Here is a 23,268-nt window from a genome sequence, read left to right as displayed (position 1 = left end):
ATCTCCCATGAACTATGTAGTTAATCCTTTCCCCTCTTTAGGCCAAAATTTCTCCATCTGTCAAAAAAGAAAAACCAGACTAGATTATTTCTAAGGTCTCTTTTCACTCTAAAATTCTGTGGTTCTCCTCCTCCTTCCTCCCCCCCCCCAATTTGCTCATGCGTTTACTCATGCACATATTCTCATGACCTAATAATGGTGTTCTTGCCTTCTTGCACAGATGAATTAACCACAGAAGTCAAGACAGAAGAAGAAGAGGAAGACAGAGATTCCTAAGGAAAACAAACTGTTAGGATGTACTTTAGACTCTAGACTAGTAAATCTAGTTGAAAGGCAAGCTTTTTTCCATATGATTGACTTTACTAGATCATTGAATTCAGTGAAGGCTTCCCTCAGGGCTGAATGTATTGATGTCATTTCATCTTCATTTGTTTGTAAAATTAATTAATTCACTTTTTTCATAATTTAAGTATGTGAACTCTTTCACAGATGCTTTTGCTAATTGCTTATTGTACATATGTCACTGGGCTGAATGCAGGAACAGACCTGATTTTTCATCATTTTTCCTTTCCTGTAATGTTGTGTAACCACTGGTTTTTAATTTTAATTTTAAGGGTATCTTAACCTCATTGTAGCTACTGTCAATTTTTGCTATTTTTTTATTAGATTTCTGCTTTTTCACCACACCATAGAATATAATCCCTATACTATCATCTTTATAGTTTAAAGGCATGGAAAAAAAAAACAAAGAGAAAATGTACAATTTTTTTTAACAAGTTTTCATAGTTGCTTCTTTCATTCTACCACAGAACAGTCTGTCAGATGATCATGTCCTGACTCCTCACCAATCATCTATAGCAAATAGAAGTTTGTTGTTACCTTTATTTGCCGTCTTTCAGACAATTATAATATTTATAATTCTTTGATGGTAGTTAGAGAAAAAAGCATACTACAGGGACAAGTCAGTAATTTGGACTCACACTAAAATATCTTATGTCAAACCAATATAGGCTGATTTGGCTTTGAAAGTAGGAACACATTCCATTTTTGATTCAGGAAATGAACAATCTATTATGCCATTTTTGAAATTCTGAATCATATCCATGAAACATTATTGTTTCATGCTGGCAAATTATCACAGACTGATCTTGGATAACATTAGTAATTGCAATTGTGTCGATTTTACTTGGTCCATTTTAATGAATTCCATAGCTATTTTTAAAAGAAATTGTTGACAAGCAAATTTCACATTCAGGCCCTTCTTCTGTAATATGCTGTTCACTGGTTTAAAATGAAAACACTTCATGTTAATGTAAAGGCTCTACCATGTCAATGTAATTATACTGATGCCAAGAGGTCTTTTATACCAGTGCCAGCAGATGTCACTGTCAATGAATTCAGAGTCTCCTAACAAATTCAGTGTGACATATTATATGATACACTATTTTGTGTTATCTTAACAAATGACAGAATTTTCACAGGGCATATTTTTTCCCCCAAAGAACTCACTTGATTGTCTGATCCAAAGTGCCTCTCCCTGGCCACCACTTTCCTATATAAAGTGTTTTTCCTTGTGTTAGAATGTAAGTTCCTGGAGGACAGGGGTTATTTTTCTTTTGAGTTTGTATCTCCAGCATTGGACACAATGCTTGGAATGTAGTAATCACTTACTAAATGCTTTTTCATTCATTCATTCATTCACTACCATCCATCCATCCATTAATACACATTGTCTCAGCACAATTACAGAATGAGTAAGGGTTAATGGGAAGACCTGAGGAGACCTAGATTTGACTGTTTGTGTCCTGATTATTCATTAGCTTCCCTGAGGATTTCAGCTTCATTAATATTTTCCTTTCCTTGCTGTCTCCTAAATCCAACTTTCTTTCCTGATTAAGAGCTGTCTCCATTAATGATTTGATACAACTAAAGGTTTAAGAAAATACAAATATTTCTAGACTGGAGAAATATTTCCAGGCAATGTCTATGTATTCTTAAAACACATCTGGTTTTATAAATGAGATTTTGCAGAGAGATACATTCTATTATAGTTCTCAAGAAGAAGGGCAAAACAGAAATGGTTTTTAAATTTGTCACCCATTACAAACAAAAAGCAATGTAACAGTAGATAGAACCATGGGTCTCAGAACCATGAACAGTTAAGTTTATGTCTTGCCTCTGACACAGATTGGCTGTGTGACCCTAGTTTTAGTCTTCTAGACTTAAATTACCTAGAATGTATCTACCAGAATTGGAAGATGGCGAATCCTTATCTGAGAATTCCTTACACTAAAGATATCACTTTCCAATGCCATCAACAATATTAAGACCATTCCCCTTATCAATGAGCCAAGTAGGTAATTTTAGAATTACTATTCGATGTGAACTATATTAGAAAAATAAATAAAATGTCATTCAGTCTCAGGGAGAAAAAGAAAGATGCTTTTGTTCCTCAATTAAGATTCTTTTTGAGGCCAAGTATTTGCCCTAAAATAAGGTACCCGGGGAAATGATCTGGAAAGAATAATCATTCTTGGTGATGAAATTAAGAGTAGTAAGGTGAACTTGTCTATTTCTGGTGCTCTTTATAGGGTCATAAAGAAAAATGTTGATACCATTTCATTATAAAAGCCTATGGGACTTGCAATTTATTACTCTCTAATAATGTAATTCTGTTCAGAACTATTATACATAATGAACTGTTGTCATATGAAAAAACTAAAATCTCAATGACGATGTTTCCATTTTTAACGTCTATTTTCATGAAATTTACTGATCTCAAAAGCAAAATTTAGCAGCATTCTAGAGAGAAACATAGGGAATGACTAAAAAAAGAAATCATTTCCTATGTTCTACCTTCTGTTTTTGTTTTCTGGAAATTACATCTTATTGATTTAACCTGCTCTGCTACTGGTACCTACTCAGTCTCCCACTGTCTTTAGACTGAATGGTATATTGGTTCTCAAAAGATAATTTGCTGGAATAACACCTCATTGAGATTCTTGGACAGCATACCACAGTCATTGCTTTTGGTATTTCTGCTTCATTTCTGCATTTTGGAGATAAAATTGAACAGTTGCAGTCAATATTCTGTGTGATTAAATGTGATCTGCTACAATATGTGTACTTGAGTATTGCTCTTGTTACTCCTTAGCATTTCGAGCAGTCAGTTATCAAGTGGTTTTTTTTTTTCTTATTCTAACTCTAAATGCTCCGCACTTTTTTATCTTCATCTAGTTCTGACTATGGGTTTTTGTTCATGTTTTCTAAAGCAGAAATTGTTAGTGCAAACTCATGTGCTTGTATATATCATTCATATGTATTGTATAAGTGTATGTGTATGTGTGTGTGAGAATGGACCCTTTAACAATGTATAATAAAGACCATCGTCTCCTTAAAATGTTTTAAAATAATTGAATAATTAAATGTTAATGCAAATACAAATGTATTTTTTTTTCCTGTACAAGAACCTGAGCCCCTCAAAATCTATCCAGACTCAGGTTGAGAACCCTGTTCTAAAAAGGAATTCTGTTTTACTTGACTTGATTTGTCAAACTATACTTAATTGTCTACATGCTTTGAAAATCTTTACCCAGCATTCACCCTGTATACCCACCCAAGGCTTTCTTTAATTTATTTGGGCAATTTTGTGACTTGACTGTACTCCTTTCTTTCTCTCTTTGTTATTCTTTGAGATTAAAACTAAATAAATGTTATTCTTTGTAGATTGATATTTTAGATGTTTTTTTAAAAAAATATTTGGACTACTTGCCATCTAGAGGAGGGGGTGGGGGAAAGGGGAGAAAATTGGAACACAAGGTTTTGCAAGGATTAATGTTGAAGAAATTTTAAAAATAAATTAAATTAAAAAATAAATATTGAAATATTCCTAAGATTGCAGGCTGAATAAGTATGTACTAGAATTAGATCAGGTTCTGTAGAAGTCTTTTAGAAAGTTTACCTGATATAGTTAAGTACTATGTGTATACTGAATTCATTAAGTATAGAATCTACTAATGTTTCATAAAGTGAAATCATAGAGAACAAATGACATATGAGAATCAGTAACTGTAAATATAAATTTCCATATTGATTTATTGTTGTTCCTTGTATGTAAGAAACTGTACAATTTAACATTGCTTTAAACTGTAAAATGGATAAAAAATGTGTTTTAAAAACCCCACATTCTTAGAAAAAAAGAATATATGCAAATAGTACAAACCTGGGGGGGAGGGGAGGGAGAAAAAAGCAAAAAAAAAACTTCAATTCAGTGTGCAAACATTTTATAAAAATAGAAATACTAACTTTACAGGTAGCATTTCCTGATAAATTATTTAAATAGCATATCTACACAATATGAGATATCTATTCCAATGGCAATGAGAAAAATAATTTATAAAAATAAAGCAACGGTATACAGGATGACAGAAAAACATAACATTAGAAATTGTATTTAACATTTTGGTGCCATTTTCTTACAGGGAATACATTTCTGCAAAGTTTCTTTTTTTATACTATGTACAACATTGAATGTTTTTAGTACTACAGTAGCTTTAAAAGTTTGTTGGACATTAAAACTCTTTCCACTTGATGAGAAGGTTCTTATCTCAGTCACACAACAAATGAGGTAATATTTGTACATAAGTTTCACCTTTGTCATTTTTTTTCTCTTTTGGAAAAATGAAAGGTAACAGGTATAAATGGTTTTCCCTCTCCCTGGCAACAGACACTAGAGATCGGGATAGACAGTATGTAAAGGCCTCTTGGCATTCTTAGTCATCTAAAAGTCAATCCACTAATCTACAGCCAACCAAACTGCCCATAGACAAAAACAAAAACATAAAAGACCAGGAAAAAACAATCACTCACACTTACTAATTGAAAGAATACCCCCACTCACTGCTTCTTCTTGAGCCACATTCTTAGGGGACATTTACTCTTTTGTAGTTGATAAATTTCAACTATCTGATCCAAGCACTTTCAAAACTAAACCTAAATTCAAGGTAGAACAGAGTTAATAAATAATCTGTATTTACAATCTTACAGTCATGAAGACTCGTAACAATGATTATATGGATAGTCTCTATGTTTCTTCCTTGTTTCTTGAATAGTCCTTCAGTCATAGGTCATCCAGGAAAGATAAAAAATAAATATGTTACATTTTAAAGGGCTTTTTAAAAAATCTACAATCCAAGAAAGAGAGTTATAAAAGTCCATGACACTGATAAAAAAGATAAAAAGGAATGTCTACTTAGATTGCTAATAAATTTTGTGCCTTTCTAACCATAAAATATAAGCACAGTTGCCTATTCCTTGGAGGACAACATGTGTGCTCACTGAGATGGTAGGTCTTCCTACTTTTTTGCTACATCTGCAAAAGCTACATCTGGAATAAAACAGATCATCTTTAACCAAACAATGGCAGGGAAGCTTTGCCTTCCATCAGTTAATTGTGACTGCCATGTTGGAGTTTTAAAGGTGGTGGTGGTAGAGAGGGCTGGGAATCCAGTGTGCCAATTCTTCCCTCTCTCCCCTCTTCCATTTAAGTGTCTATTGGTAAGGATTAACCAGCTAATACTGTTGGACAGTATCCTGAAGTCCAGCAATAATTTTTTCATTCACCTCAAAAAAAATTCATTATCAAACATGTAACAGTTCCTCCATGTTTTCTCCAGACATGTTATGTGGATTTACCTGCCTCCCTCTGCCCCAGAAACATTCTCCCAACCCACCTCATCCATTTTTACAAGAGGGTAAGTAAGGGGAGTTTCTTTTTTGCTAATCAACCAGTTGACCTGTCCCTCACATGTATGAAAATGCTTTTGATAGAATTCACAGCTCATCCAGATATGTCCTCTTTATAAAACGCCATTTCATGGAGCTGCCAATTGCAGAGGCAGCATAAGTACCCTGTAATCAACAGCATAGCAAACATCTTTCCGACTGAATCAAGCAGACGCTTTTTCTTGCTCAACTGTAGACTAAAAGTAATCCTTTATAGCCTTGAAAGATGTCTTCTTGTTCCATAGAGTCTGAATGACGAGTCTGTTTTTTAAGTAGCATTTTCTGGAGGTAAGTCATATTTTAGAATCCACATGTAGTGAAACAGAAGACAGAGGAGGAAAAGGATGATCTCAGGGGCTCTTAAAGTCCATTGTTTTAGAAGGTGCAACACAGCATTTTGAAAGTTCAGTCTGTTGAGCAACAGTTTGGTGATTAGGAATCTGTAGGAAGAAACAATAAATGCCATTAAGTTCATATAGGCATTGCAGTATCACTATCAGTCAGTTAACAATGGAGGAGGCAATATGATTATTTTTTTATTTTTAATGATAAAAATTATAAGCAGAATTCAAGATTATTCATGTATTTCCATATAAATTCATTAATTGCCAATGATGCTAATGATTATAGGATCAAATGGGATCATAGATCCAGAGCTGGAAAGGACCTTAGAAGCTATTTACTCCAACTCTCTAATTGTCCAGATGAAGAAACTGAGTCTCAGAGAGGTTAAGTGACTTGATCAACATTGCATTGTTGTAGTAATTGATAGTAGTAATTGATAAGAGTGGAATTTGAACCCAGGGCCTCGAAATAGTATTCTGTATCCTAAATTTTAGCAGCTAGGATTTAACAACTACAGCTATGCTGCATTATATGTAATCTTTAACAGCTGAGCTTATGAAATATCCTTTCTAAATTCTGTTCCAAAACCTTACCACCCTTTAGAGCTCATTTATGAGCTTGGTCATCAGTCATCCTTTTATACTCTGTTCTCACTAGCTCAAACAAATGGAAAGAGTTTCTAGAACAGTTCTGGGCACTTGATAAGTGCTTAGCAAATATTAATGGAGTGAAGAAAAGATACAAAAGACTTCGGTAAGACTGAAGGTAAGTTTAACAGAGATTACCATGCAGCCTTTTTCTCTTCGTTTAAGGAAAGATGCCTTGAATGATAAGATTTAGATTATTTTAAATTAATTGTTAGAAAAGCTCATTAATTAATATCATTATTGGCAATCTGGGCTAATTTGGAAAGTGCACCAAAGTCAGTAATGAACTATGCAGTATTTATTTTTTAAAATATGCCAAACAAAATTTCAGGGGAAATTTCAGGGTGTACTTGATTTAACATTAGTTACTTGGAATTTAGATAATTATTATTTCTCTTAAAGAATAAGTCCAGGCACTAGGCTTTTAATGTCATTGTTATAGTTAAATCCTGAGTGAACATTATAGTCTTAGAGAATTGTCCAGAATAGTGAGAGATTAAATGGTGAAGACCAGCAGTCTATCTCAGAAATGGAACTTGAATCCAAACTGCAATTCTTTGTTTCTAGGTCAATTCTCTATCCACTAAGCTAAGAAGCCTTTTATCTCTTTAAAGCTATCTATAATTCTCACTTGTTTTTCATTGATTCACACTGTCCTTCTTCCAATTAGTCTTATTCATTGAGATTTAACTATTACTGAATTGATTCCATTAGCCTTACCTCTGCATTCATATTTAAGATCAGAGAAGAACACCATTTCTTGAGAGAAGACAAATAATCCAAGTCTTCCACCAGCATAAGTCTTGTCATAGATGGGACCTGAATCAGCCATGATTTTCTTTCCTTCATACATCACCACTCTAAAAAAAAACAAAGCAATCATAAGTAACCCAAGTCATTTCAAATGAAAAAATAAATCTTGGTAGTATCACCCTCCTCTCTTCACCAAACTGCTATAAAATTATATTGATCCATGACCAATTTATCAGTATGATTACCTGATGAAGCCAGTTTTGGGTCTGTGGCTAAGACGCCACCTGTAGGCAGTGAAATCTTTCCAGCCAATGTGACGAGGATCGTGCCAAAGGGTTCGAACCTGAAGGAAAACAATAGCGAAAAGTTTTGTCAAATACATTGGAAACAATGCACTTCCTAAAAAATAGGTTCCCAAAGTTCCTGAGTAGCAGTGTTTTGAAAGAGTCTCTTCACATTTCCCAATTTGATGTATATTCCTGAATGGCTTATCTAAAATGTATCTATTAACAAAGAACAGAAATGCTTTATCTTTGGGGAAGTGGAAGACATCCTCCTATTCTCCGAGGTCCAAAATGTCTTTTTGTCCTTGAAGGAGCTTCCTAGACATAGTATGTTTCCTGCACAACCTATATCATACCCAAAGCTAAGTACAAAGTCAGTGTGACTAGTAGCTATTGAAGCTTCTGGGGATACAGACTTCTAAAACTCCCATGTTCTTTCAAAGAACTGTTTCCCTACTATTGCTAATCTTCCCCATGTTTCCTCTTGCTATTGCCTAGCAATGCTGTGGCTCACCTGTCCGGGGGTGTTTCCTGTGTGCCACAGAGCATTCCTCAGGTGCTCCCCTGGCCCTGTGGTGGAGTTGACCACTTTGACAGAAAGGCCTGCGTAGCCCTGAGCTATGGTGGGTGTGCTGTCCCAGTAGGACTGAGTGAGCTGTTTCCACATCACAACATAGAAGCGGCTGCTAGATTGGTAGCCAAACACAAAGCCAGCATAGTCATCGTCTCTTTCTGTGTTGATGAAGAAGGTACCACTGAAGTCCACGGCATTAAATTCATCAAAGCCTGAAAGAAGAAATATTTCAGGTTGACTGTTAGTCCTTTGCTGGGTCTATATTAGAATTATCATGTGTTAGATGTAAAGGAATCTTCTCTAAATAACAGATTTTACATGGTTTTATGCCTTTATTTTGAAGAAAAATTATACTCACCTATAGCAAGGCCAGGATCACAGTTCACAGTCTGGACCAACTCTTTACCCTGGTGACGCACAACCCAGTTGGGATCATTCTGAGATGTCCCCTTGGGATCCAGAGGAATCATCTGGAATCGCCGGAAATCAGTCTCACTGATATCATAGTTCTCTGGACAGATATCATCAATATCTGGCACACTGTCATGGTCAAAGTCATCTTTGCAGGCATCCCCCCGTCCATCACCTACAGTCAAGAAGAGAAGATTATAGAGATAATTCAGAAGTATTAGCATGAGTATCATCAGAAATCAAAACTCCACTTTCTCATAGATTAATTTTCCTGGAACAATTATGTAGGATTCAAAAAGTTCAATACTGCACCCAAATTGTCATTAGAAGTGAGAATCTCTTAGTACTCATTATGATCAATTTAGTTAATTGAAATTATATCACACTACTTAAGATACAATGTGAAGGTTTTTTTAAGGGCAAAATAAATATTTTCAAAGCAATAGAACATCAGCCCTGAAGTCAGGAGGTCCTGAATTAAAATCTGGCCTCCAACACTTAACATTTCCTAGTTGTGTGATCCTGGGCAGGTCACTTAACCCCAACTGTCTCAGAAAAAAAAGCAATTTTTTTTTCAGGGCAGAGACAATGGAACTTCTTCAATAACCCTGGGATCAGAAAATATTACCAAAGTCCATCTCACAGGATAATAGTACTTTTTCTATTTGGTTATTGTTATGTACTTCAGTTGTGTTTTTGTTTGCTTGATCACGGATACTCTTGTCAGGAAAGTAGAAATTGTAGATTAGGCCACTTACCATCAGAATCTTTCTGGTCAGGATTGGGCACCAGTCTGCAGTTGTCTCTGTCATCAGGCACACCATCATTGTCATCATCATGGTCACAAGCATCTCCTTTGCCATCTTTGTCATGATCAGCTTGATTGGCATTGGGCACATAGGGGCAGTTGTCAAGATTATTCTGGTGCCCATCTTCATCAATATCCTGGTTGTTGTCACATGTATCACCAATACGGTCAGAGTCAGAGTCCAACTGGAAAAGAAAAAGGAGAAAAATGGAAGAATCAATAACCATTCATTCTTTTAATGGATGTTTACTAGCAAAATATTATGCTAAGTGTCAAGGGGATATAAAAGTGAGTAAGAAATATTTCTTGATTTCAAAGAACCTAAAATCTGTTGTCAATTGTCTATTTAACACAAAGCTGAGAATTCTAGTGTTTGAACTGCTTTTGCCTTTCCAAAAGAGAATAAAACATTTAGTCCTTTACTGTCTACAACTGAGAAAATTCACTTATGTGTAAACTTTTCACCTTTAAAATAATTTTTCTTGATCCTAAATCTTATTGATATATGAAAATTTGAAATTCTGGGGATGTTTGGAGTTTCAAAAGAAAAACAAAGAATTTCAGACCAAGGTGAATTAAAAGAATAATATCCAAGTATTTAAACTTCAGAGATTCTTAGAACATCTATAACTTTTATTTCCATTCCCCAAAACAGCTGAAATCTTGAGATTAAATCTTATCTCTGTCATTTGATCTTGCTCTTGATATATTTACTAAAGTGTTATGAATTATAGACTGAAATGATAGTTATAAGAATATTCTATGTTCTTAAAGTACAGAAAATACATGTAAATGCAATTCTGGTAATAGGCTCTAATTAGAACTCTAGAGCAACACAGAGATCAAAAGGAATTGGTTCTGTGTTCACAGAATTGAGAACAACAAAATAAGACTAGAATCTTTGACAAACATAGGCATTAAGAGTGAGCAGATTCTAGACATCTATGAATATACTAATCATAAATAAGTTTTTTTTAAAGTACAGGAGTTAATAGAATTCCTTTGCTATCAGTGTTCCTAGTATTTTCTAGACCAGCTCTCTAGAAAAGAAATTGAATGAGAGTTAATTGCTTATTTTTTTCCTTTTTATTTATGATCATCTGATCTTAGCTATGTTAGGACTGACACATTTGTTAGTGGGAAAGAAATGTTTACCATAATATAGAACCATAAGTTCAACTTTACAGCTTGTTGAGGATGTTTTTACATGTCAACCATGTCTCATGTTTTGGAGACTTTCTAAGATAGATTTGGCTACTCAAGAGAATCTTGGGTCTTCTTAAGATAATATTTAATAAGGTTTTAGTGACTTTAGTAAAGCTTTATTATTTTCTTGGGAAAGAAGAATCTTAACTTATGAGTCTTAAAGAAGTTTTTAATTTTATGCAAACCTCTAAATGTAAAGTTCATAACACTCAAATGTCTTCAAATTATCAGAACTTCCTTAGGACCATTCAAACATTACGTACCTAAAGCTATTAATCCTAGTGGCTTCTCCCCCATCTCACTTCTTTAAAGTATTGTACAAAGCTTTATCTTTATAGAATTGAAATAGTAGGTATTTAGTAAGTGGAGTAAGTGGAGTAGGGCTTTCCTTCAGCCTACTCTAGCAAAGATTAAATCTTCTTATTTTTGTTGAAGCTATTTTCTTCACTGCCAATAAGAGAAAAGTAGCAATCTTTTGAAATATACATAATTTATCTTTGAGGAAAGAGTCACTGAATGATCACACTAAAAAAATGCTCTAAAATTGTCGAACTTCTATGTCTAAAACCTATTCCCAGCATCCCTTCTATGGGTATAGCATGACGTGTTTTAATATCAAATTCATGGTAAACAACTGGTTTCTCCAAGCATAATTATTATTTTCACTTCATCTATCTTCCCATGGTCAAATTCTAGACCAAATACAGGACATAACTTTTCCTCAATATTTATTTTTTTTAATGGCACATTGTTCTAGATCTACCAAAGTCACAAATCTTCTCCTTCATCAAAAAAGTATTTGCATGTTTTGTATCCAAAGATGAACAGAATATTCAGTATGGTGAGGTTCCAGGAAGAAAATTAGGTAAAATCTTATAAATAAGATTAAATACACATGCAAACTATATTAAGATCTGAGAAGAGCTTCATAAGCTTAGAACTTCAGCACTATATTTATTTATCAAAGATAAATAAAATTTATGAGACTAATGAATTATGAAAATGGGGGTAATGTGTACTCATGGCATTGTTTAAGGCTTAGAAGGTAGCCATTAGAAGATACATGTTTAAAAACACTTACCTGATCTGGATTATGTTCTAGTGGGCAGTTGTCACACTGATCACCAACACCATCCATATCAGTATCCCTTTGGTCAACATTATATACGTATTGACAATTGTCTCTCTCATTAAGAATACCTGCAGAAAGGAACAAGGAAAAATGAGATTATTTTAAATAGATAAGTCCTCCTATTTCATATGACTGCAAGGCTTATCAAGCAGGAGCCCTTACCATCTCCATCAATGTCTGCAGCACAGGCATCTCCTTCTCCATTGTTATCAGTGTCTGCTTGATCTGGATTGTGGTTATAGGGACAGTTATCACAGCGGTCACCAACATCATCTCTATCATAGTCATATTGGGCTGGGTTATAATGGAACGGGCAATTGTCCTGAACAGGAGAGAGAATTCAGAAATGTTGTTATTTACAATGAAAACCAACTCTCCAATAATAGGTAACAGTATAATCTTTTTCACAGCACAACTGTATACAATTTGCTTTATAGTTACTTAATGAGTACTCTAGGTAACAAGCATATCAATTCCCTGCTGTATATACTGGGCACTATTCTAGAGACTGGCTAAGTACCTAGAATAAAAAAAATCACAATATATAATAATAAAAGCCATGAAATTACATATGGAAATGAATTCTTACTTATATTATAGATCATTGTTATTGAAGAAAAGACTCTTGAAGCATTATCATCTCATCTATTCTGACATCACTATCTTGTATCCCCAAAGTAAACCTGTTACATAATTTAGGAATGGCATTAATAGAGACTATTTGGGAGAAAGCTTATAGAAATGTGAGAAGAGCTTTTAATCAACTCTAACCCAAAGGATGTAGCATCTGGAGATGCTCAGGAGAAAAAGATTCGCAGACAATTTAATTTTAAAAGCTCATCTGGTTTTCAGACTCTTTAAGTCTTTTTTCAATATTTTTCAGCTCTGAAATACACTAACAGTACATTTTCTGATAACCCTGCAATTGTCTTTAATTTTAAGTAGCTTTAGGCTATTAGGTAGCTGCTAAATGGGAAAGATGAAAGAAGAAATGGGAAACAAGTATAGTCCTTTACCCTATCATCTGGGATTTTATCATTGTCATCATCATTATCACAGGCATCACCAATTCCATCTTTATCATAGTCTTCCTGGCCAGAGTTGGGAAGGTTAGGGCAATTATCCTAAAGTAAGAGAAAGAACATTCTTGTTACAATCCAAATTTCCATTCTCTTTGTTGACTTTCTTTAAATACTGTGGCTTGAATAGGCTAAATAGAACACACTGGGGCTGCAGTAAATCACACAACATGTGCAGGCAAGCAGTCTTATTCTTGGGAATTGTAGAGGAGGCATTTTGTATTGCCACAGGCTCAATAGTTTGTGCATGTCATAAGTATGAATCACCCTCTCCAGTTGGTATTGTTTTGTATAACTTCTGACAACAATTAACTGTGATATGTAACCCTCAAAGGGATGGTTTCTAATTAGTGTTGTCAGTACTGTAAGTGATTTTTAATCTCTTTCATTAGATAGATTAAATTAGATCCTCTACAATTCTCATTTTCAAAGTTGAGCCCCACAGCAGCTCTTTATCATATTAACAAAACAAAACAAAACTATTGCATCAAATTCTTGACAAAAGGGAATGAGAGCAGGGCCAACTTACTTTCTTGCAGTGATAAGTTGCATTGGCAACACAGACAAGGTCTTCATTGGGCCAACCATCCAAGTCAGTGTCTTCCCCACAGATGATGCCATTGCCAGCATACCCTGGCTTGCACTCGCAGCGGAACATGGGGTCACTGTAATGTCCCAAGTAATTGCATTTGGCATTCTTATTGCAGTCATGAGTTCCATCTGTGCAGGGATTGCGAGGCTTGCACACCTGAAAACACGAACCATCATAAAGTTAGTCGCTTTAAGAGAGCTTCTCAGAGTCCCTCAAAAGCAGACAAGAAAAGTTACGATTTTTCAAATATCCTAAAGTCAGGGAGATACTGTATATGAAGTCTTCCAGTTGCCTTTTCACTTTCATTCCTACTCCCAAAAGAATCCAAAATGACTTTCTAAAAATGAATGAACATTTGTCTTTTTTTAAAACTTTCATCTCCTAGGTAGACTAAAAATTTATCAATCTAAATTCTCGCTTGTGAATTAATTCCGCCATTTATATTAGCAGCACTTTTAGATACCACAGTGTTTCCTTTTGCTCCTCAATGCTCCTGCCTATCACATCCCTAGCTGGATTTATTACTGCCCCTCCAGATTGTGTTTCCATGGCTATTGTGACTAAAGTACAGGGTATCTATCTTTTTTTTTTCCTTTTGAGAGGGCTTGATATTTTAAAACTTTTCCCTTCCCTTGCTTTAGCAAGAACAAGAGCAGAAGCATAGCATCTTGGCAAAGTCTCTGGATTTGGAAACAGAGGACCTGCCATTTACTACCTTTGCGACTGAACTTGGGCAAAACACTTGACATGGGGCTCAAGAGAGACCCCGTGAGGAGACTGGACCACTCCGAGGTCCTTTCTAAGTCTAGGATCCTGTGAATTTCTCTCCTTCTGCCAAGCATGTTTGCTACTACTGTACCTGTTTGTTAGCAGTAGCATGCTCAACGCCGCGTCCAAAAGGCTGAGATCCTGTAAAACGTGGTGGGCAGGGCAGGCAGTTATAGCCAGGATCAGTGTTCTCACACCTGTGCACTCCATTATGGTTGAAACAGGCATCAGGGACCTCCTGGCACTGCGGAAAGCAGAAATGGCAAAGGGTTTTCCTCATGTTAAGATGTTTACATCTTTAATACAGAATCATTGACAAGATTATTGCTTGTTCGAAGGCTAGAATCTGCACATAATTGCTGCTGAAAATCGTTAATTATTTACCTCATCAACATCTTTGCACTGGATTCCATTTCCAGTGTAACCAGGGGGACAGGCACCACATGTCCAAGAGCCATCAGGGTAACTGGTACACTTTGCACCAGCAAAGCAAGGATTTGACAGGCATCCGTCTGTGCCAAGATGAAAAAAAGCCAGGTAAGATTTAGGGTTAAGTTACTATGGCTTCCAACAAAAAATATGGAGAAAGGTGTTTGTGCTTTTCTGCCCATTGATGACCTTCAGGGAGAATATTGTCTGTTTACATTTCAGAATTTGAAGACTCCTTTGGATAAGAGGATTTTAACTACCTTATTGCTCACTGAAAGTGTGTAATTAAATGCAAACCCCTGTGTTTTGTGATGTGCAATAAAAAATAACTGATGATTCCCTTACCAATAGGACAGTCCTGCTTGTTACAGATTTGGCTTCCAGTAGTATCACCCACGCAATCCTTGCCGCCAAATTGGGGTTTGGGATTATTACAGAGCCGGCTACGTTTCTGCAGGCCGCCTCCACAGGTGACAGAACAGATATCCCATGGTGACCAAGGGCCCCAGCCTCCATTGACTGCAGGAAAAGAAACCAAGGTTAATCTATGGAAAATTTCTTTGAAATATTGGAATATTCTTTTAAGTTAGAGATTTTTGCTGCTATTAAACATAGTGGGTTTCTTTACTATAGAACTAATTTTCAAATAATTTTCTTGCTGTTGAAGTTAAAAGTAAGAGACTAAATATGTATGGTTTTATAAGAAGCTATCTTTTGACCAGTCATCCACTGTGACAGCTGGTGACCAGATCTCTTCCTTAATGACTAAACTTACTTGGGCAAGCATCTTTCTGACAGGCCTTGGTTTCTCTTGCTTCTCCTTCACATGGTTTTCCATTCATCTGAGGACTAGGAGAGTTGCAGAGTCGAATCCTGGTGATCTCACCACTACCGCAAGTTACAGAGCAAGATGACCACGGAGACCAGTGGCTCCAGCCTCCATCCTGTTTGACTAAAATAAATAGTTGCTTATCAATGACAGTACCAGTTTGGAGCCCTTGTGGAAAGACAAAAACTCATATCCCTTTTTAGGTGTCACCAGCAATGTTTGACATTGAAATCAGCCGTAGCTACTGACGATGATAAAAAAATAACTAGCATTTTAAGCATAACATTTTAAGGTTTTCAAAGTTTTCTTTATATGTTATTTCACATGACTTGTAAAGTAAGTGTTATGTTATGCTTACTTTACAAATAAGGAAGCTGAAATGGAGAAGGATGAAGTGATTTGCCCAGATTGCATAGCTAGTAATTATACAAGGCAGGATTAGAATTCAGGTGTTCCTGATTTTAAGTTCAACAGTTCAACATTCTATTCACTGTGCCACCTGGCCTCATAGATAAATACTATTTTAGAATGTGCTATTCCAGAAAACCGAGAAGACATAGGTAACGGTCCTTTGGGGAATATCACAGCATCATTCACAATGGTGCATGATTCACACCATTGAGTTTAGAGATCAATTTGCCACCCTTGCAAATCAAGAAGATACCTACATCTCTTGTCGCATTCTTGAATGTGGCAAATACGTGTCTGTACAGAGGAGCCTTCACATCGGTTGTTGAGGCTGTCACAAGAACGGCCTCTCTGCTGGATCCCATTGCCACAGGTCACTGAACAGGATGTCCACTCAGACCATGGAGACCAGCCATCATCTGCAGAATCGCTGGCTATAAGGGAAACAGAAGGCCATTGAGAACATGAATATAAAACAAAACAGAGCCATTCCTATTTCAACCTTGATTTTTTTTCCTCCATCCCTAAAGAGAGCAGCTGAATTTTATTTCCTTAGTTAATAGCTTTGGGAGTACGTTAGGCCTCTATGTGTAGCACACTGGGATCCTTTAATAATTCTCCTTGGCTAGATTTTTCACGCATTCCCTCATTCTCTGTTCTCAGACTCACTGCCACCACCTTTCTCCCCTTAGCTTTTAAACTGGGATTAATTTCAACAGTTGAAGATATTTCAATGAGAATTTCAAGTCTCTCGGGTCCCAAGAATCACAGAAGGCGGCTAGACTGAGTCACTTTTTGTATTTAGAGAAGCCATAGGCAGTGTGTCCCATAGATCATCTTGAAAGTAGCTTGGTTGCTGTTGGCTCTGATTCCAACTAGGTCATGAGGTTAATCAATGTGTTGATCTTTCCCCCCTGGCTTTGTGGGCTCTCCCTCCACAGACTTTCACAAGAGGAGAATATTTGTTTTTCATCTGCACAGGCACCATGACTACAATCAACTCTAGTTGTCCAGAGCCTTAGACATAAAGAATGTGTTTTCCTTTTTCTGTCTTATCAGTTAGAAGTTACTCCTGGCAGTTCTTAATTCAGGTTTGGAGTTCAGTCATCAGTTCACTCTGCTCTTTTTAAATTTTCATGCCACTATTGCTAAAAAGAATCCTAAGTTGGGGCTGATCATTCAGAGTTGGGGCCAAGAATTTTTTTTATGTAAAGAATAAATATTTTCTTATGTATTTTCCTCTTCTTGGACAAAATGCAAAAAGAATGACAAATCATTTGAATGATTTGTATTATTCCATTCAATGTTGTCCTTGAAAAGTGATTCATTTTTATTGGCAACAAAATCCAAATGTTAGGGACAGAAGTTTCAACTTGCTTTTTTTTTTTGAGTGATGAGAATCCTTAACTACTATTTATTTAGAGACATTTTCTATCTCTGTTCTTCTTAGAATTTCTCAGCTATGATGGGTAATATATTTAAGTCAAGAACCTTAGGTGCCATAATAGAGGCCCTGGAATCAGAAAGTCCTGAGTTTGGATCATGTTGCAGACTCTGATCAGATTTGTGACTCCAGCAAATAACTTAAACTCACTGACCCTATTTACTATAAAAGGGGGATAATATCAGTACCACCTTCACAGACTGTAATGATCAAATAAGTTAATATGTGTAAAGCACTTCTTAATGTGTTATATAAAAGTATATATACAAAGTGCTTTGCATAGCTAAAAGTATTTTTACAACATTAGTCATAATATTATTAAAATATAGTTGTTTCAATTCCAGTATCATCATCAGAAACCCTTCACTACCTTTAGTGGCTGTATTTCCCTGACTCAATGGCACTGAGGGCAAACTAACTCAGAACAGCTCTGATTATAGTTGATAATGCTCTTTTACTCATTCCTACTTTTCTAAGTTTAGATACTTGCAATCAATAGCCTGCCTGATCTCTGTGTTCAGGGCAGTACTTATAATGGCTCAAATTTCTGACCTAGCTGTGATTAAGTTTTTTTGTATCACAGTGAAAACAAACTGTCAGCTAATCAGCTATAGCATCCTGAAATGGATCACTGGACAGGAAGCATGGTGCATGTGTATGATTGAGAAGGGGATGCACTGCTACAGTTTGTATGTATGTGCACCAGCCTAGTTACTGTAGAAAGTTACAACATTTAAAGAACTCACGCCAACAACGTGGGCAGCACTCTCCATCAGGAATTGTGGCATTGGAACAGGGCATGAGGGGGCAGGACACTTTTTTGCACATGGTTACTGAGTTCTACAAAGAAAGAAAGGGAGAAAAGGATTACTAAGCAGATTGTAACCAGAAATAAACATGCTATGATATTTCCAGTTCTGAGCTGAATTTGGTGAGGATTGTAAGCTCTTAACTGGACTGGATCCCATAGAGAAATTGGCTCCTTCTAGAATTGCAGCTGCCACAATAGTAAAGGCAGTCTCAGTGAGTTGTCACTCAGCTCTCTAGAGTTTGCTCTTAATTGCTTGTCAGCCAAGAGTGGAAGTGTTATGGCATGCAGAAGTTATCCAGGGGGAACCACCAAACACCATGAGTCATATTCTACTGTTATGTTGCAAAGAGAGCTAAGTGAAACCTTTTAAAAAAAAATAAAGGATATATAAGCAATTTTTTTTGTGGTCATCTGTAAATCTGACTCAAAATTGATTAGACAGGAAGAGAATGGAAATTCAGTGTATTGAGACCCCAATTCAAGGATCCACAGAGTAGTATTTAAAAAAGAACTTTGATCCCTGAGCCAGAAAACTCCAAACATTCACCCATCACATGCCTGAAACTGGCCTAAAGTGAAACACACACTCTGGGAAGTACGTTTCAGCTAGTCAGGTAAACAGCCCTATCCTGATAGAATGCCAAGTGGAGTGATTTGAACAACAATCAGCACTCTATTAAAAGAACCGCAGTGTCATACCTGAATACAAATCAGGACTTTAAAAAAAAGAGAGAGAGGAATGTTCTAACAGGGTTCCATTTACTTGACATTCAACACTTAGCCTTTGATTTCTAAACTAAAGTGGCCAAATTATCCAGCTGTCTCAGCAGATTTGTACTCTCAAATACTAGACTAAGGTATAATTAAGACAGTTTTTTTCACATTGTTTAAAGAGAATGTATATGGATGCCATAATTAAATTTTTAAGCCACTTTGGGGATCAGGCTACTGAACATTAGGAAAGAACTTGTGTGGGTACTTCCCCAGGGATTTCAGCCTGACAAATATACTGCTAGTTATTTGGAAATTGCTAAAAGTCTCTTTACCTGGCAATGGCATTCCGTGCAACTATCAATAGTCCACATGTCATTATTATTATATTTAACTCCATTATAACTGCATCCAGGGTATGTCCAAGCCTTCTTCACTACCTTTGACAGTAGTTCATTTTCTTCAGTCTAAATGGGATTGAAAAAACAAGCATTATTAGTATCTGGTTATACTTTTCAACAATTCAGGACCATCCATCGTGGGGGAGGGCTCTCATGGAAATGGCTCCTTCAGAATGACTGCTGTCACTTACCACCTTACGGACGCTGTCTTGCAATGTGGTCACTATAGTCCGAAGTCCCTTAAGCTCTAGGAACATATTGGCCAGCTCATCACAGGAGAAACCACAGATGGCCTGTAGGTCCTTGGTCTTGTGACCAATGTAGTTAGTACGAATGGCAGGGCTGGAACCATTTACTGGGTTGTCAAGTGTGATGATTTGATTGGTAGCTACCAAGAAGCAAAAGAAAGGAAAGCGATTACAGGGCATTCCCAAATGGCCATGCATGCTGGTACCTAAGACTTCCAGCTTATCCAGATGCCATTTTGTGAAAATGAATGTTGCTTATGGGTCATTTTTGCATCTTTACAAGGAATGTTGCATGAGCAATGTATGCATAGCTACCATTCCAAACATATCTCATGTATTCTAAGTGATTTTTGTTAATGCTACTTTAATCCTAACTTTTTTTTTTTTGCCCTCTTCCCTTCCTGTCCCCCAGTGGGGGGGAAAAAAAGGCAAACTTACAGCTTGAACAGCCTTTATTCCTTAGGATGTCCTCTGGTGTGGTTCCAAAGACAAATCTCACATTTTGCAGCACCCCCTGGTGGCAGAGGCAGAATGATAATTACTTGGTGCAAGCAAGAAATGCTCACTCATCATGCTCAAAGTTCAAATTTATAAAGTGTTGTAAATTAAACAATCTTATTGACGAAAGTTATTTTTCAACATTAACATGTTAGATAAATTCTCAACAAAAATCCCAGCATCTCTGCAGTGCACTTTGTCAACATTTCAAGAGTTTGCCAGGTCTTTAGAATCTTTCAATGAATTCAGTCCATTTAGGCACTGGGGAATTACAATCTGATCGTAAATACTAGGAATACTGTGAGGTAGGTAATAGTATAGGCCAGTGTGTCAAAGGATTAAGTATTAGAGCAGTGGAGCCAAATCTGCTTAGAATTTAAGAGGAGGGAGGAAGAAGCTCCTCCTAAGTCAACACTGTACCTGAACTTAAAGAGAGTTGCTTTATTGGAGGAAAGGAGACTTAAGCATTAAAGAAGAAAGGAGACAAGAGATATTTCTGTTGTTACAAATGTTTCACTTAAAAATACATGTTGGACCCATTTGTAACAGGCTCTTAAACTTGAAGAGATTCAAGTGACTGAGCAGACAAAACAGATAACTGCAAAAGAATACTATTAAAAAAATCATTCCCTAGCTGGGAGTCTTTACCCACTATAACTTACAAGTGCTCTCAACAATTTTTTTTTAGTGTCAGACAGCTGGAAAATTCTCTTTGGATTTAGATTTGGAAAAGAAACCTCACCTGAAAGTTATCATTGACATCTCCCTTAGCCACACGGAGTCTGGCACTGCCAGCCAAGTCTCTGGTGAAGATACTTTCAATGGGGGCATCCAATTCGGCATTCTCCATCTTTTCACAACCTACATACAATTGGGCCCTATCCTCCTGAACAAACAGGATGATACTCTTCCATTGGCCTGTGGCCAAGAGAGCTTCTTCCACTGATACCACTTGCTGCTTCCCCTGAACTGACATGCTCAAGTCCAGAGTGCCCGCTTTGCCATTGGAAACTAGACTGAAGATGTGACCCGAGTGATCCTTGTACTCCACTGTCAGCAGGGTGCCCCTGGTCTTTTTCAACTGTCTCAAGGAGGCCAAGAAGATAAAGCCCTTTTCTGCTCGAATGGCATCTACCAGGTCTTGAAACTTGTCCTCTGGCATGGGGGGGATCCGGTTGGCATCCTCAATGCGGTAAGCAGGGCTGGAGGGATCAGGACCTTTCACCAGACGGCGACCAGAACCCTTGTTGGCAGCCCCAGGGAGATCAAAGAGGTCGAACACACTGTTGTCACTCCCAGACTCTATGGGACAGTAGAATATTCAGTGAGTGGTGAGAAGGCTGAACAGGAATTAAGAATGCCAGGCTCTCAGTTGTCCTGCTTAAGAAGTTCACTTTAGTGAATTAAACAGTAAAACGCACAGGATGAAATCCTGGCAGAAAAGTACACAAGTATCTTAGAATATCAAGGCTCCCACGCAAGAGAAAATACTCAACACTCAACTTTGAGAATACCTCTTCTCTGTAGCTATATTTAATCTGGATATTCAGAGTTCTCATTCTTGCCTCCCAGCACCTGCCTTTTCTCTTTTCAATCATCATTGGGTACCTAGGAGCCCCACAAGAGCACTACCTAAAATGGTCTGGAATTTGACCCCTCCCAATTTCACCCTCTTCCCCTCCCCCCTGCCGGCTGGGGCACAGGCTCACCTGAGATCCTGTTGGTGCCACATACTTCCAGCAGCAATGTTAGGACCAGCCACCGGGCCAGCCCCATGATGGAGCTGTTTGTGTCCAGTACCCAAAACCTGTGGAGAGCGAGCGAAGTCAGTATCGGGACAGAGAAGCGCTAAGACTCAGAGAGAGAAGGGGATGAGAGAAGGGGAAATAGTTCTGGATGGGACTTGTGCTTGTGGGATCTCTGATTTCCCTGTGCTCTCAAAGTTTGCTTGAGGGAGAGGAAGTTCTATTCAGTCCACCCCAGTCTAGTTCTGAAAAAAAATGGTATGGAATGGGACAGAAATACTGAGAGTTGTAGGGAAAACACTTAAATCCTGGGAACTTTTTTTCTGGGAAAACTTGGGGACAATGGATCCCTGAGAAAGCGAAACACAGAGAGGGGGAGACATCGTTTGTGAAGGAAGCCGTAGCTTTTACTTGGATGACTGTCAAACGACTGGAGAGACCTCATTTTTAAATATGTTTTGGAAGTTAATGAAATATTGAGACTTTCTTGTAGAGCTGGGGTTCTGAGTCAGAACGTCTCCTGAAGTTGTCCTTGAGTTTCTCAGAGGTGTGTGGGGTGAATTTCTAGAGACTGCTGGAAGAAAGACGATAGGGGAGGGAGAATGAATTTAATGATCTGGGGGGCAGTTCCTGGTGAATGGGATGAATAAAGATTTTTTCGCCCTCAGAGTGTGGTGGTAGAGTGTGTGTGTATGTGTGGCGGGGAGGGCTTAATGATGAAATGATAAAGTTTAGTGAGAAATCTTTAATTAGAACAGACCTGAGTGGCCCGAGTCCCAAAAGCAGCAGAAAGGCGGGTATGATCTTACCTGCGTGTTTTAAGGCGCCGGGACGCTAGCGATCCTCCGCTACAGGGATGGGGTCAGGGAAGCGCGCAGTCCCTGGGTTATCTTCCTAGCGCAGCTGGTGCGCCGAAGTCCTGGGAAGCAAAGAGCAGGTACCAGCTGGAGGAGATCCTCAAGCAATCCAAAGGAAACGCCGGGAACAGAGTGGCTGAGTTTGTGAGACGGGCTCCGGAATGAGGAGATCGGAAAAGGGAGAGCTTGGCAGGGTCCCCTTCAGCTACTGAGCTTCCCTTGGTCCCGTGCAGTGGCTGAAGAAGAGGCTGAGTCGTGCTCCTTTAAAGGGTCGCGCACATTCCTGGGGACTCTTAGGAGCCAATCGGAGGAGACCGGGCAGGAAGCGGGAGGGGGAGAGTCTGACTGGGTTGGCCCCCACTCCTCCTCGTCCCCCCCCCTTCACCTCCCCTGGCGGCCCATCCCCCCTCTTCCCTCCCTCCCTTCTCCTCTCGGGGCTCCCGCGCCGGTGGCTGGCCCGCTCACAACTTTCCAGTTAGAAAGTGAAGCCCGTGGTGTCTGGGG

At 37.7% G+C, this 23,268-nt stretch overlaps 2 protein-coding genes across 5 annotated transcripts in view; one reads left to right on the top strand and one right to left on the bottom strand.

Moving 5' to 3' along the window:
• The window catches only part of FSIP1 (fibrous sheath interacting protein 1), a 271,977-nt gene extending 268,246 nt beyond the window's left edge, over positions 1-3,731 (top strand). For all 4 annotated transcript variants that reach the window (XM_051977060.1, XM_051977059.1, XM_051977063.1 and 1 more), the window contains one exon: positions 221-3,731. In XM_051977060.1, coding sequence (XP_051833020.1) covers positions 221-276 — 56 coding nt within the window. In that variant the 3' untranslated portion in view covers positions 277-3,731. The remainder of the gene's footprint in view (positions 1-220) is intronic.
• Positions 3,732-4,065: 334 nt separating this feature from the next.
• THBS1 (thrombospondin 1) lies at positions 4,066-22,999 on the bottom strand. The gene is made up of 22 exons (XM_051977054.1): positions 22,717-22,999; positions 21,872-21,969; positions 20,905-21,464; positions 20,103-20,178; positions 19,608-19,804; positions 19,351-19,482; positions 18,240-18,333; positions 16,310-16,483; positions 15,588-15,764; positions 15,158-15,331; positions 14,768-14,895; positions 14,475-14,627; positions 13,553-13,771; positions 12,961-13,068; positions 12,107-12,266; positions 11,894-12,012; positions 9,557-9,791; positions 8,746-8,973; positions 8,328-8,599; positions 7,775-7,872; positions 7,497-7,636; positions 4,066-6,224 (listed from the first exon to the last, which is right to left on the bottom strand). The coding sequence occupies exons 2-22, from the start codon at positions 21,936-21,938 to the stop codon at positions 6,217-6,219; spliced, it is 3,519 nt and encodes a 1,172-aa protein (XP_051833014.1). The 5' UTR covers positions 21,939-21,969; positions 22,717-22,999; the 3' UTR covers positions 4,066-6,216.
• Positions 23,000-23,268: the final 269 nt, after the last annotated feature.

Source organism: Antechinus flavipes, chromosome 2, assembly GCF_016432865.1.
Source record: "Antechinus flavipes isolate AdamAnt ecotype Samford, QLD, Australia chromosome 2, AdamAnt_v2, whole genome shotgun sequence".
NCBI lineage: Eukaryota > Metazoa > Chordata > Mammalia > Dasyuromorphia > Dasyuridae > Antechinus > Antechinus flavipes.
This window is presented reverse-complemented; position numbering and strand designations above follow the sequence as displayed.